The 15,126-nt window shown below is 29.4% G+C and overlaps 1 protein-coding gene across 1 annotated transcript in view; it reads right to left on the bottom strand.

Moving 5' to 3' along the window:
* LOC136972674 (metabotropic glutamate receptor 6-like) overlaps positions 1 to 15,126 on the bottom strand; it is a 134,956-nt gene that overhangs the window by 39,292 nt on the left and 80,538 nt on the right. The window contains exons 3-4 of the mRNA XM_067267276.1: positions 14,928 to 15,098; positions 14,716 to 14,860 (exon numbers count right to left, since the gene is read on the bottom strand). Coding sequence (XP_067123377.1) covers positions 14,716 to 14,860; positions 14,928 to 15,098 — 316 coding nt within the window. The remainder of the gene's footprint in view (positions 1 to 14,715; positions 14,861 to 14,927; positions 15,099 to 15,126) is intronic.

Below are 15,126 nucleotides of genomic sequence, written 5' to 3' on the forward strand. Positions count from 1 at the left end.
AAAATTGATTTTTAGTCGACACAAGTTTTACTTTCCCGACAGTTATATATAACAGGAAAAGTATAGTAATCGATCAAAAAATGACTTCCTTCAACAATATTTTTACATTTTTGGACTTAGAACACCTTGAAACGTCGAAAAATTTAGAAAAATTTGGTTTTTTTTCGTTTTGTATATATGGATGTTAGTGGTGGAGAGAACGATTTTATTCATCCACTTTGAAGCTTAATAATTTCTGTGCTTTTCGTCAAAATTTTCTGAAATTTTACAAGAAGATTTGTGTATTAGGGGAATTGATGCTATTAAATTTTGGTGGTTAAAGGTCGAAGGAGTGGAGAGATAAAGGGGATCGTGTATATCTCCACTAGGGTCTGATTTAATAACGATTTTACTTGTTATTAGCATTTACAATTTTTTTTATAAATCCCATTCCTATTCTCAAAATTAAACTTTTTGCCATTTTATAATAATTAAAAATATAAAAAGTTCTTTCTAATAAAATATCGTAACAAATGGCACCACCAAAGGTTGCCTGGAAAGTTCAGCAACTCCATGCTGGATTTTTATTTATATCAATAGGATTGTACGTTGAAGATATTTAATGAGTAAATAAAAGAATATCATATCAAGACCTCATAAAATACTAATTAAAAATAAGTAATATTAATAAAATAATTATTTGCAATTTTATTAATTTATCAACATTACTCAAAAATTCGATTGAAAATAAATTTTTAATATATAGATTTTTACATGTAAGAAACTGTTATCTTTAGAAACAAGAAATTCAATTTTGAAGCATTTATTATTATGTAAAGAAATAAAATTTCGAAGAAAAATGTCAAGGTTTAACAATCAGACAATCGAATTGAAAAAGAAAATTGGAAATTATTATCCTCCGTAGATCCATTAAAGGAATAAATGGCTTTTTGCACGCTTCTGAATTGCAGTTAATCTTTGAAAGAAGTAACAAATCTTCGATAGCTAATTGTATAAGATCCTTTCATGGTAGCAATATTTTGAGATTTTTTCAGTAGAACATATGAAAACATTTCGTAAACAATAGGATTTAAAAACAATTTTCTTTTTCCTGTTACAACTTTTAATACTTATCTAACGTCTTCATAGCAATAATAATCAATATCAAAATCGTGTTATATAAAAACGCGATAAAAAGGATATATTATTTATGTGGGAAGTTAAATAAAAAGAACATGGGGTGATAGGTTTTATTCGATTACGGCAACGCGACACATGGGCGATCTACCGATGGGAAAATGTCTCGCGGGAGGTCTTTTATGTCTCCTATTTAGGTGTTACTAAAGTGAAGAAAACCTGGAAAATTTCACATGGCAAGCTGTTGATGAGGAGCAAACTCACGTCTAGTGTTCAGTGGTTTTATCCACTCGGCCACTGGTGGACAATAGGGTGATGGCAAAAGTTAGAGAGAAACGGAGGAGGCACAGAAAAGGAAGTAGTAAATCGTGAACGCAAATTGTGTAAGTTGTGACCACTGTTGCTGTAAGTCCATGTATCCACATTAAAATTCTTTTTAATAAAGATTTTTTTTCTTAATTGTGACTAATTGTCCTAATTAAACTGGTTTATCTTATCTTTCTGCCTAGCCAGCAAACCTGTAATTAAGTATTAATTGAATTACATAAAATTGTTTTGAAAGTGCATAACTCTATATCACTTAAGTGACATGTTTAATTTTATTTTTCTGAATATCTTAAATCAAGTTGAAATCATTATATGTAATACACTATAACCAACAACCCAAATTAAATGTAATCCTAATTTAAATATTTATAACTAAAGTTTTACTTTATTAAGTATTTATTGTTAAACAGTTTAAAAAATAATTTTAAATAATTTTTAATTAAATTATCATTAAAATTCTTCTCAAATTTTTAGAATAGGATTCTTCAAATTTTTAATTGATAAACTAAAAGTTTTGCAAATTAAAAGTATCTTCATTTTACTTTTAATTTGTACGGATAGTAATTTAATTTGTGCTAATTATTTTTCAATTATTTAATGCAGAGGTATGCAATCTAAGGCCGCGTAGATCGTTTTTATCGAAACATTTAATCATCAACATTTCAACTTGTTCAAAGTATATACATGTTCGAAAAGAATTAATAGAAATTTCTTCAAATAATTTGTATGAAAAGTTATTTTAAAAAATAATTTGTTAAATTTTCACGCATCTCTACCAGAAAAGAATTTTAAGTCTTAATAAGTTTGCACGAGAGATATTATTTATTTATGCTCTTAGTATTTTTGCAAACGAACCTTCTCAAGACTGGAAGATATAAAATCGAAATATCGAACATTACTGCCCGACAAATATCTAAACGAAATATTAATATTTTTAAAACTTTTTCGTCCTGTGGGCACTAAGAGGATCTTCTTAGTAAGCCCATTGTGGTCCTGATCGAACCCACAATGGCCGACCGCTTCGGTCGAAGGGTGAGGAATGAAGAAAGACATATTTTTCAATTTGTCCGGATTCGACCTGTTCTCCTAGAGTGTTAAACTGCCCTTTAACAACTCCGTAACCGGCCGTAAAAGGTTTTAATATTAGGTGCCACAAAATTTATCCCAATTTTGGTGGCATTTTTTCGAAAAAACAGTTGAAATTTTCATATTGATTTACGTTCGTTGTTAAAAATCTTTGACTATATTTTTTTTTTACCTGGCCCCCATTTTTGTCTTTTACAACTGACGTGATCCTTCTAAAAAAATATTAGAGACCCCGATCTAAAGAGTTACGTGAAGAAGTATAGCAATCACTGATATCACTTTTATTTGAAAATGTATGATTAACGTATCATTATGAATAAAATAGATTAAATATGATTTTATCAATTACGTTGTACCCAAAATATAAAATAGAAAATAGATTTTTTTAAATGTAGGGATAAATTAAATATTCGTGCATTATGAAATATTATTTAATGCAGTGTTTAGAATAAATAAGTAGAAATCCAAGAATCTGTTGAAATAAACTATAAAAATTTTATTACTTAAAACAACAAAACCATGACGTAGAATTAATAAATATCTACAAATAAACACAACACACAAAAAATTAATTTGAATTATTTTATGCAATTAAACACGTGCATTTTATGCCACAGGAATACAAAGTTATTAACATAATCGACCATCTTCCGTTGGTTCGTCCCCTCCTAAAAGCATACAAACGATATGTATAGGCCTGCATATACGCAGAGAAAAACAAAAATGGTGAAATTTCGTTATAGGACTTTGTTTTCTTGTGGCGTGAACGACGAGCGTGTGTGTGTGTCTTAGAATTACAAATATTTATTAATTTATTGTACAGTACGTGTTAAAATAAAATTTGTTTTACACAAAACAAATTATACTGTATCTTGGATAACTGGAAAAGAAAATTTAAACTCGCATTCGAAGATAAATTAGAATAAAATCTGACATATTACTTATTTTAAAGTTTATAAATTATATATTCTTGTTATGTAATTTACGAAGTTATAAAATTGGCATGTTTCCTTCGAGAGTTGGAACTTTCTGAAGTAATCGCATTCCAAATTATATACGACTTAGTTCGCGTGTTTTCTTGCCTAAAGTAATGTTCAACTTTTAAGACTAAAATTAAAAATGTAAAGTTTAAATATGAAAAATTTTATTTAACAAATATACACTTGGAATAATACACCTTAACCATTTTTCTTTGTTGCTAATCCTAGAAATTCTTTCATATATAGCTCTTTTGAAAGATTATAAATCATCACGATACAGTAATACAGATTTTGTTGAACATTTATAAAAACATTAAAAATTATATTTGTAACATACGATTAGTGTTAATAAGTCAATAATTTTAAAAATCTGACTAAAATCCTCTTATAAAAGTTATGTTGATAATTAGTTAATTTTAAAAAGTACTAAGCTGTTGGTCTTTTATAAGCATCTTGTTTATGTACTGTACAGTATATCATGTAGTACGACAGACAACGTATGTTAAACAAATATTACAAATTATTATACTGCATTCTGTATAATTTTTATTATTACAGAATAACGATGAAACGCGATAACGAAACGCAGAATAACGATTGTTATAAATTGACTTGTCATATGCATTAATCATATACTTAATGCATATGACTATTCTGTAAACTCTGGTTATGTACGCGATCTCCAGCAGATGGCGTTAAAAATTTAATGCTTTTTCTATGGAAACATCCTTTTCCAAACTTTTCGAAAAAATGGAAACAGATAGATCCAAACAAATTTTTGCTTTATAAATCGTATTTAATTCTTCTATCAACGTAAGGTTCTGAATTTTGAAAATAGAATTCGTTACTTTTTCTACGACTTTAATAATTTATTGAAAAATAATGAATTCGATTTTCAAAATTCAGAACCTTACGTTGATAGAAGAATTAAATACGATTTATAAAGCAAAAAACTGTTTGCATCTATCTGTTTCCATTTTCGAAAAGTTTGGAAAAGGATTTTTCCATGGAAAAAAGCATTAAATTTTGAACGCCATCTGCTGGAGACCGCGTGCATAACCAAAGAGGCTACATTTAACCATAACGTAATAAGAAGTTATTAAATGAATCTTCAATCTTCAATTCTAAAATATTTTTGGAGTTTGTTCCGATTGTTCTGTTATATAACTGAAGAAACTTCAAAAATACATTAATGACTTTCTTCCAGAAATAAATCACAGCTAGTTGGTTATTTACTATATCCATATCTATATATATAACCCAGCGTTTCTCAAAGTGGGCGATAATGCCTCCTTGTGGGCGGTGAGTAAATCTAGGGGGCGCTGGAGGCAGGGTACTGAACGGTGACCAAAGGCAAAAGTTGGGGTCACTGACAGCCGTTCCCTTTCCTCTGTTTGATAAGAGGAAACATTGCGTTTAATGGTTTCCAGATGTTGAGAACAATGTACGGTAAGGGCACAAAGTGTGAGATTCATAGAAAAGTTTTCCTAAGAATATATCTAATCCTTTCTCATATAAGAGAAAATGGGTTAGGGGCGTTGGGTATAACTTTATGGATCAAACGGGGCGGTGGATCGAAAGAGTTTGGGAATCACTGATATAACCCATTGAACGCGTGTCCGTCCTTCCGCGTAACGGTATGCCAAAAACGGGCACTAGAGGCGCCCCTATCGTGTGCCATATTTCAAACATTTAAATTAAAAATATAAATAATTCAGTATATTTGTAATAGGAATTAATTATTGTCACGGAATGCCTGTAATGTGCACTAGGGAGCGAATAACGAATGTATTCATCTGTTAAGATGAGTTTTTAAGATAAAGATTTGTATATATTTATACTCGATTTCTAAAGTATATTAATTCTATTAATTTGAACTATTTTGAATAAAGAATATCTTCACTTTCTAATATAGAAATACTGTTTACTGTTTGTATATTGATTTTTTAAGTTTAGTTTTTAAGATGAAGAATTGTATACATTTATATATATTAAGTGCAACCTTTAAATATTGAGCATAAAACTTTCATATATTAAGTGCATCAAACGTGCTTCATAGGAATTTGTAATGCTGTTAGAACGCCCACTAGGAGGCGTCCCGGGCTACTACTTGTACAGTATACTGTATAACTTTTCAGAAATGCATTTTCAATTGAAAGAGGCTACTTTAATTTGATATTCGTAGAATTGATAAAAGAAATTTCTCATGACATATGTTGTTGAGTGAAAAGATCTAGCTATCAATAATGAATATCTATCGAACTATTAAATTGACAAAATATATGTATATACATATATAATTTTAAATAAAATATTATTTAGTCGGGCTGCAGTTTTAAAATTGAAGATCTATACATTCCCACTGTCGTTCGTCCGTCTGTATCTTGTCTGTCCTTCGTTAATCTCGAGAACGGATTTAGTAGATTAAAATCAAGAGCAGATATGAAAAGATTAGGGACCACAGGATTCGATCAACATATACGAACTTTCAGTATGGATCGGAAGTCACGTGATTGTTGAAAAATATGATAAAAATTGCAGACCGACATTGTGACAATATGATGATAAATAATTTCTTGTTATGTATTGAATGGAGATTTTAGAGTCTATTCTAAAACATTAAAACATTGTTAGTGAATGCCTTTATCGTATAAGTAATAGAGATAAATTTCCAACGACTGAATCAAAAATTCCAAACTTTTCTGTTTGTTAACCCTTTCCAAAATTACATTTAATTCACATTTTCTGTATTGATCCAAAGTTAAAATAAATTACAAACTGAATAAAAACAAAAATCCAAATAGAAATTAATAATAAATGTTTTATTAAACATAAATCAAAATTTAAAATTGTCTACTTTACTAAAATTTTTTAAAATAGGCTATATTAATTATTATGATGTTGTTATATTTTTAAATGTAATAAAAATTAATTCTTTTGACTGATTCTCAAACGACCTTTTTTTTAAATCTTAAGACCTTGTAGATTATAATAAGGCTTTTTAATTATACCCATCATGCATTCGGCCAGACCAGCAATGGGGCGATTGGATGGTGAGAGATAGACCTTCACATGTCCGGGATACACCACCCCCGAAAACTTCACAGGATTTTTCGACCATCCAACCAGATCTCCCAGATCGGTAGGCTGAGGCCTGAGCTGCATGCCCGAACGATCTTATTAATGTATCGACCCCTATATAAATCAAATGATTCTTCGGGAGTCGCTAGCGATCAGACCGAAAAAGCCTGATCTAAACAATGTCCAAATATATATACTATATTTAAAGTAATAATTAATTAATATATAATTCATAAAATTTATATATACATCGAATTTATTTTCGTAAACCACTTAAAATATATAAAAATAAATTTTATTTAAGTAAACTGTTAATATTAAGTGTAGTATGTTTTATAGAATATAATCTAAAAATATTGATAAAAGTGAAGTTTGTCTAATTGACAGAATTATAACAAGTTTATAATAACTCAGAATTGTTTCTAAATATATAAAATTAACGAATTTAATAACCTATTAAATTCGTTATTAAATTCGTTAATTTTAGATATTTAGAATTCCACTTAAACGTCTTTAGCTACATAAGAATATTATCCAATAGTACGGTAGTTAAATTACATATTATGTTAAAATCTATATTGCATCTATTAAATTTCTAGTGAATCGTTTGTTTTCAGTTTACGAGATAATTTAAATTATATTTACAACTTACTCATTTCATTTATCTCATCGTATGAAACATTACAACTTCTTCGAAATTAGATTACAATTCTTCAAACCAACAAAATTTCCAATTTCGTTTGCATAATTGTCTCATTTATTTTATAAATAACTTCAGTAAAGGTAACCTCTATAGAAAAGTTTGCAGAGATATCTAATTAACTCTAAATTTATTTCGCCAAATGAATTCGTATAGAGCTGAGTTTACACAATTGTTTACGTTTAATATTTTTATTCTATTCTTTAAATTATACTGAATCGTTTGAATAAAATTATTGTTTACGAAACATAAATACATAAATACAAGTTTCATTAAAACTAACAAACTGCCCACCAGTACTCGAGTGGATAAAAACCTCAGAACAGTATTTAGTCGCTGGCTCGAGCCTCGCCAATGGACTAGTTGCGTGACATTTTTTCCAGTTTTCTTTACGTGTCTAAAACTCACAAAGAGGGCCAATTTCATATGGAAAGTTCTCCCAGGAGACAATTGCGTTGGCAGATCTCCCTGGTGTTGCGTTATTCTATTCAATTTAACTTTATTATTTTTTCGTTTCCCTACTTTCTGACGTCTTAAACTCGTTTGTAATATATTTTAATATAATCTAAACAAAAAGTAATATTTTTTTCAAAAGAGTAGCGGACGAAAATTTAATTAAGAATGTTCTAAGATAGAACGTCTAAATATCTACACAGGCTTATATTGTTGTTTAGAGATAGTATGATGTGGAAAAAAAATATGAAGAAATCAGGAGTCATGGCGGTGACTTCCGGCCAATTAAAAAGTCACTGAGGATATATATATATATATATATATATACAGGAATCAGAGTTGTCGATTTTTGGGAGGTCGATTTCTCCGTCTCCAAACACGTGAAGTAATTTCGAATATCTCGTTCGAAAGGCATTTGTTTTCTTAGATAGTGTGCAAAATTTCAAGATTTTCTATAAAGCGATTGCCGAAATATAAGCAATTGAGAAGTGCAAAAATCACCAAAAAAGCTGTATTTTCTTCTTTTACTTAATCCGGCACTACAGACGTTCAGAAGGAAAACACTTCTGGGTCTAGAAAGCTCAAACTTTAAACTTAAGCCTTTCTCGTTATCAGTAAGGTTCTGGCGAAACTTTTCGGTCAATATGTCAAAGTTTACGGGAGTTTCCCATACAGCTAATTCAGTTTTACAGTTAAATTTTTTGCTTATAAGGATAAAATTGCATGGAAACAAATTAATTTATTCAAAATGTTACTCGAAATTGCAAAAGTTCAAATTTATGCCAATTACAACTTTTTATAACGATTTTTCTAAACGGCGTATCGAAAGCGTCGATTGGTGGTACCCAGAAGATTTGCCTGTATTTGCCCTAACTTTCACCTTTAAGCTCCAACTTTATCTTTACCAAATAAAAATTCCTAAGAATAGTTTTGACCATGGTCTAAATGGTCATAAATTTTTACTTGGCGAAATGTTTTTATATCTCAGATGATTTTGTTTGGATTAATTGATTAAAAAAATGACTTAAAGCAGTTTACTGTAAAACAATGATTTTCACACAAACTATTTCAATGACTTCAAAATCAGAACTTGAAGTTGTCATTATTCATTTAAATTTAAAGCATTCAGAAAACATTTTTCGCAAGAAATGATAACAAATTTTTACCTTATATTAAAAAACAGTTATTGGATAATTATTGCATGTTTTAAGTTCTCGTTTTCTTTGCTTCAGTTAAATCTGTAAATTATGCAGTAAAGTTCAAAAAGTCGTCCGATGTGTTCACTATTGGCGACCGACCCCGTGCGCCAATAACATCCGATGAAGTTCTGTGTGTCCTGTTGGAAAACACCGTTGCTCAGGTCCGTCGGGAAGACACCTTGCGAATCTTTCGACACCTGAAGGGTCCACTATCGGGTCCAAAACGATCGTAGAAACTTCTCTCGCCAACCGTCCGGGCGAACTGTCCACCACATGCGTCTCTCTCTCTCCTTTTTCCCACATTCCGAGCGTCCACTCCTCTCTTCCCGCCTCAACCTTTGCCCTCCACACTCGTCGGCTACGGGTCGGATGACCACCCGGTGTTTACCCGTCCATATTCATCAGTCTCTCCCTCCACCGTCTTCTTGTCACGTTGATCGTTACCAGACCAAAAGGAAAGGGCGGGAATCATGTTTACACGATTCCACCCCGACATATGCATATATCCATTTTCAATTTCCTTGAAAATAACTTTGATACAACAAAGCACTCCTAAGTTGTTTGCAAGGAACTTGTCTATACGAATGAAAGTGGATATATACATAATTTACAGATTTAACTGAAGCAAAGAAAACTAGAACTTAAAACATGCAATAATTATCTAATAACTGTTTTTTAATATAAGGTAAAAATCTTGAATGCTTTTAAATTTAAATGAATAATGACAACTTCAAGTTCTGATTTTTAAGTCATTGAAATAGTTTGTGTGAAAATCATATATATATATATATATAATATATATTAGAAACGACACTATAAAAGTGTCTCCTAACATAAATATGTTATATTTTTAAATAATAAAATATGCTAATGTATATATTAAAATAAAAATGAAATATAAATCTTATCCAATAAAAAAAAAAAAATATTATAAAAGTTACGTTAAATTTCAATAAGCAATATAAATGAAGAAAATTAAAGTAATACAGGAAGTTGAGAATTTTCATATTTAATACGAATATTGATTTTCCTGATAAGTAGTTAAAATTTGTACTTTCATGTTTACTAATATAAGATACAAGGGCCATTTAACAATATTTTTCTTCGATTTTCTCTTAATTTTGATTTCAAATTTGCATATTTCAAAGTAGGCCCTACTCGTAACCCGATAAAGAAAATGTAAGAAATTTCAACATTTTCCTTTCTTTCTGTTCACTTGATTTATTATAAGAATGAAAGCTGAAAACGTAGAGAAGGATGATAAACAGTTGAGAACTTATAAAGTAGGCCTACGTTGGAAAAAATTTTAAAATACTCCAATATTCAGTTTTGAATTCGATTTAATTTTCTTTTCTTTTTCGTTCTACCTGTTTTTATCTCACATTTAAATCTAACGAGTGAAATTTGAATAAGAGGAAATTCGACTTAGTCGTTTCGATTTTTATCTTTTCATTGATTTATCTTGACCTTTCTCAGAAAAACTGTGACAGAAAATATAAATATATTCATTTTCTATATATATATATAGCCTGTATTGGTGACTGAAATGATATTTATGATTTATGCAAAACAATTGATTTAGAAATAAAAATACTCCAAGATTTATAAGGACACTCCTTTCCCAAAAACAATTTAATAAGAGATTTTATTATTTTTCGTAGAAGGAAAAACAATATAATCTCTTATAAAAACAGAAAAGTTTTACTGTTTTATGCTGTAAGAAGGTTTCGCTCATTATTTAAAATGTTAAAACTACAACGTAAACAAAGAAACAAACAATGAAGATTAGTTTTTACAAATAGTTTTGTTTTTTTAAGGCTTTCCGCCTATGAACACTAACTAATAAAGTAGTTTTTCATGCTCATCATGAGCTCATGATAAGCATGAAAAACTACCTTATTAGTTCATCAAGTTCAGACCTCACCAAAATATTCCTGCCACCTGTTTTTCACCCGGATCCTGTCTCGGGTCCCCCAGAGCTTAGTTGTTAAAAATGTCCCCATGAATAAAACACGTAAAAACACATTTTTCTCAAAATAATAAACATGAACTCTTTTTCGACTTTCCAGGCACTCGAATAGGAAATTAAGAAAACTTTAGGAAACCCTATAATTTTCAATTATACTAAGATATAAAATTTAAGTAATAACAAAAGCTAAAATGGAGTAGTTTTGTAGAATTATGATAAAAATCTCCATTTAAAACTATTTAAATTTAACGAGTAATTATTTATTGTCACGTCGTCAAAATGTCAAGCTGAAATTTTTAATCATATTTTAAATTTATTTTAATTTAAAATATATTATCCCAACCTCAAATTAGTAGTAGCTTGTCCCTGTACTGTACAGTACATCATACTTTTCCTTTACAATAGAGTCGTGGCGGTCATCTATCTAACACCTTTCAGGGGAAAGATTTGAATTGAAATAACATGACTTCCGGTTTGCATCGGATGTTTGCTAGTCGGGACCTCCTCCCGTTAAGGTTTTCATATCTAGTCTCGTCTTGCATCTATTAACTTAGTTCTCGAGATTAAGGAAAGACAGACAAACGGACGATAGTAGTAAATTATAAATCTACAATTTTTTCAAATTGCAGTCCAAAAACACTGTAACACAGTGTTTTTGGACTGCAATTTGGTGAGGTTTGAACTTGATGAACTAATAAGGTAGTTTTTCATGCTTATCATGAGCTCATGATGAGCATGAAAAACTACTTTATTAGTTAGTGTTCATAGGTGGAAAGCGTTAAAAAAACAAAACAATTTTAACCTTAAAGTTAAAATTGTGTATGACACCATTTGTTATGAGATATAATTTAAAAATATATTTTATATTATTAATTTATTTTCAGCGTACAGTCGTTGTCTTAAAAGATTGTAAATGCAATAACGAGTAAGTTCCATTTCACTTGAGATATGATATTCTATCCATTCTATCCCTCCACATTTGACACGATTACAATACAGTCAAACCTGTTTTTATGCGGGGGATAGGGACCGCATTAAAAAAAACGCATTAAAAAAAAAATCTCACGAAACTTCACGAATGGCTGTAAATAATAGTTTTCGCAACACAATTAAAAAAATAATTTTTTTATGCGGTGAATAGGGACCGCATAAAAAAAGTCTCACATAGAAAATAACTCAAAACCGTACGAAATAGAATTTATTGACAACAGATGTCAGCACTTGACTGCATCGTCTGGTCTATCGTCTGTTTTACATATTTTTGTCCAGGTGGTGTTTTGTTGACTTAAAAAGTAAATTATTTCATTTTTCGCATATTCATGCAATAATATTACTACAATAAGTGCATTTATGCTATAATAAGTTTATTTAGCTATAATAAGTCAACGTGAGACATGACGAATCGCACGAGACTAGTCGCCAACTATACCGCACAAATTAAAAATTCGCATTAAAAAAATCGCACAAATAAAAATCGCACATAAAAAGAGCGCATAAAAACAGGTTTGACTGTACTTTCCCGTTTTATAATAGCTGGAAAAGTAAAAATGTAAAAATAAAGTTTATTACATATTTCTATAAATTATAATACTGACAATACTGAAAAAATCTTCGGAAATATTTCATCGCTGTAATACTAATAATAATTTCTTTTTAGACAATCGTTTCAGCCCATTTCATTATACAGATATTAATAGTGTATTGATAGAGTAATGTAACCACACTGCAGTATTAGTGTTGTAAACACATTATATTACAGTATCTTGAGATTCGATCGAGAAATTAAATAGACAGTTAGCTTATCTTTGTTATTAGTCTTTTTTGTGATTTTTTATGAAATATTTCAATCAAAAGAATAAGAATAATGCAAATTATGAAGTTGCGAATGATTACGCCGGCCGGGATCAGTGCTGCCAGATATTTTTAAAAAGCGAAATGAAATTTTAAAAAGTAATGTTAAAACACGCGTTTATTCCAGAAAAATTAACAATTTTAACAACGTTTCTCATAACTAATACCCAGAATGGTAGTCGAAGCCTTAACAGCCTTGGCCATTAGACCGTATAAAATGATTTTGTTATAACAAGCAAAACTAGAAGAAAACATTATCGCACGATAGCTCGAAATTTTTGTTTTTCGAAAAAAAATACACAGAAGTGAAAATTTGGAGGGCGAAGATTGAGTTAAATACATCTAATTATCATGTACCGAACAGAAAAGACTGAAAACGATTGTCAAAAAGTCGAAGGCTACTTTATAACATTACTAGATTTAACATAATTTATACTTTAGAAACAGATATAAACCAAATATAAAGAAGGAAACATCAAGAAATATATATATATATATATATATATAAAGATTATATCATGTTATCCAATTTGAACAGATTAATAAGTTTATAATTCGCAAATATATGTATTAAAAGTTTAATAAAACCAGAGTCTAATAAATCCATTTTACTATTTAAATTGGATTCAGAAAGATATTTTTTTTCTAAATTATCAAAACCTTCTGCTATTAATCTTACTAATAAATTAGAACTAAAAAAATTGTCTTACAACTTAATTTCATTATATAAATTTGAGATGTTATATTAAATAAAATTGCCTTTCTGAATGAATATATGAATAAATCAGTTTCTTTCAAAAATATTTTAAGTTTTAATACGATATTTTTAATAAATTTAAAATATTCGCGTAAAGAAATATTTCATGAAATGCATTTTCAAAGCAACAGAATAGCGTTAACCTTAAAATAGCAAAGCTTCAAAATTAAATATATGATAAATATTTTCATCAAAATTCGGTAAATTTATAAAGTATAAAGATTGTTAAAATTCATAAAAATAAAAGAATCGCTTTAAAGTAAAAGCGTACTTGTCCGGAACACAACAAAGCTGCAGGACGAAATTGACCTTTATTTCGAAGCTCTCCTCCGCCTCAATGTGTAAAACTCGTAAAAATGGCGGCACTGTGATAAAACGTGTTATTAAATATACGTTTTCTTTTTTATTGTGCCGTCACCAGACATTTTAAACGAGTTTTACATGAGTTTTAGTGGAGTGTCACAAAATTACATTAGTTGTAGTAAAATATTTTGATCTTTATCGAAGTAAGAATTTTCTTTCTGTGCTATTTTTAACTTTGATTTTCATTTCAAATGTATACAGTAAATGCTGTCTTAGTTACGCTGTAAGTTAAATAAATAGAATAGTGTAGGCACAAGCATTAGGATACTGATACGCCTATCTAGTACTCGATATAAAAATTAAAGTTGTACGTATTTATAATTTATATTCAACAATTTAAAACTATTTAACAATACTGTAGAATATTTATTCTTACAATTTATATATTATAAAGTATAAATAAATACTACTGTTCAGCTCATTACCCTAATTTCTGCCGAATATCTTAGAGATATTGCAATCTTCATGTGAAATTGATATTATTGATTTTTTGTCGTTAATTTTTATTTATTTAATATTATTACCTCTAGTGTTTTACGTCTGCCCTATAGGTAAATAATAGAACATCTCGTTACGATTTATTACGATATGAAGACTTCTTGGCGTGGCAAAAATAATCGAAAGGCAGGAAATTGTAGTAATGCGATGAACAGCAATACACTCAAAGTTCTGAACGATAGTCACTGACGGAAACATAAAAAATAGCTGTTATTTGCTGATGAGCAACCATTTTATGAAGTCACGACTATATCGCAGAAACTTATTTAATACGTTATAGATAATTATAAACTTTATCCAAAACTTTTATAAATTCTATAGTTGAAAGAATATACCTCTAGCACTCTGTTTAGATAGTAGTCTTTGTACGATATTATCGTAAGCTTGCTCCACGGCAACTCCAGAATCTTTGATTAATCTCTCTTTGATGGCAATACAAATGTTATTCTCAGCCAATAACTCTTCTAAAACACTGAATGCCTGAAACCAAAGATATTTATTATTATTTGTGATCTATATGATATAGGAAATAAAGTATTATAGACACCTTCACTCCATAATTGGATTCTTCGTAGAGGATGGAGATGTAAGCCCACTTCAATCTCTTGACGATCTCTATCATAGCGTGAGCTTGATTCTTATCAGAAGGAACTGTACGTAGAAAGTACTCGAACCTTTGTTTATTACTCAATTCGGGAGATGTAGAGAAGAAACTCACCTATAAATATTATTACATATTATTATTT

This window comes from Centruroides vittatus, unplaced genomic scaffold, assembly GCF_030686945.1.
Source record: "Centruroides vittatus isolate TY-2023 unplaced genomic scaffold, ASM3068694v2 contig_300, whole genome shotgun sequence".
NCBI lineage: Eukaryota > Metazoa > Arthropoda > Arachnida > Scorpiones > Buthidae > Centruroides > Centruroides vittatus.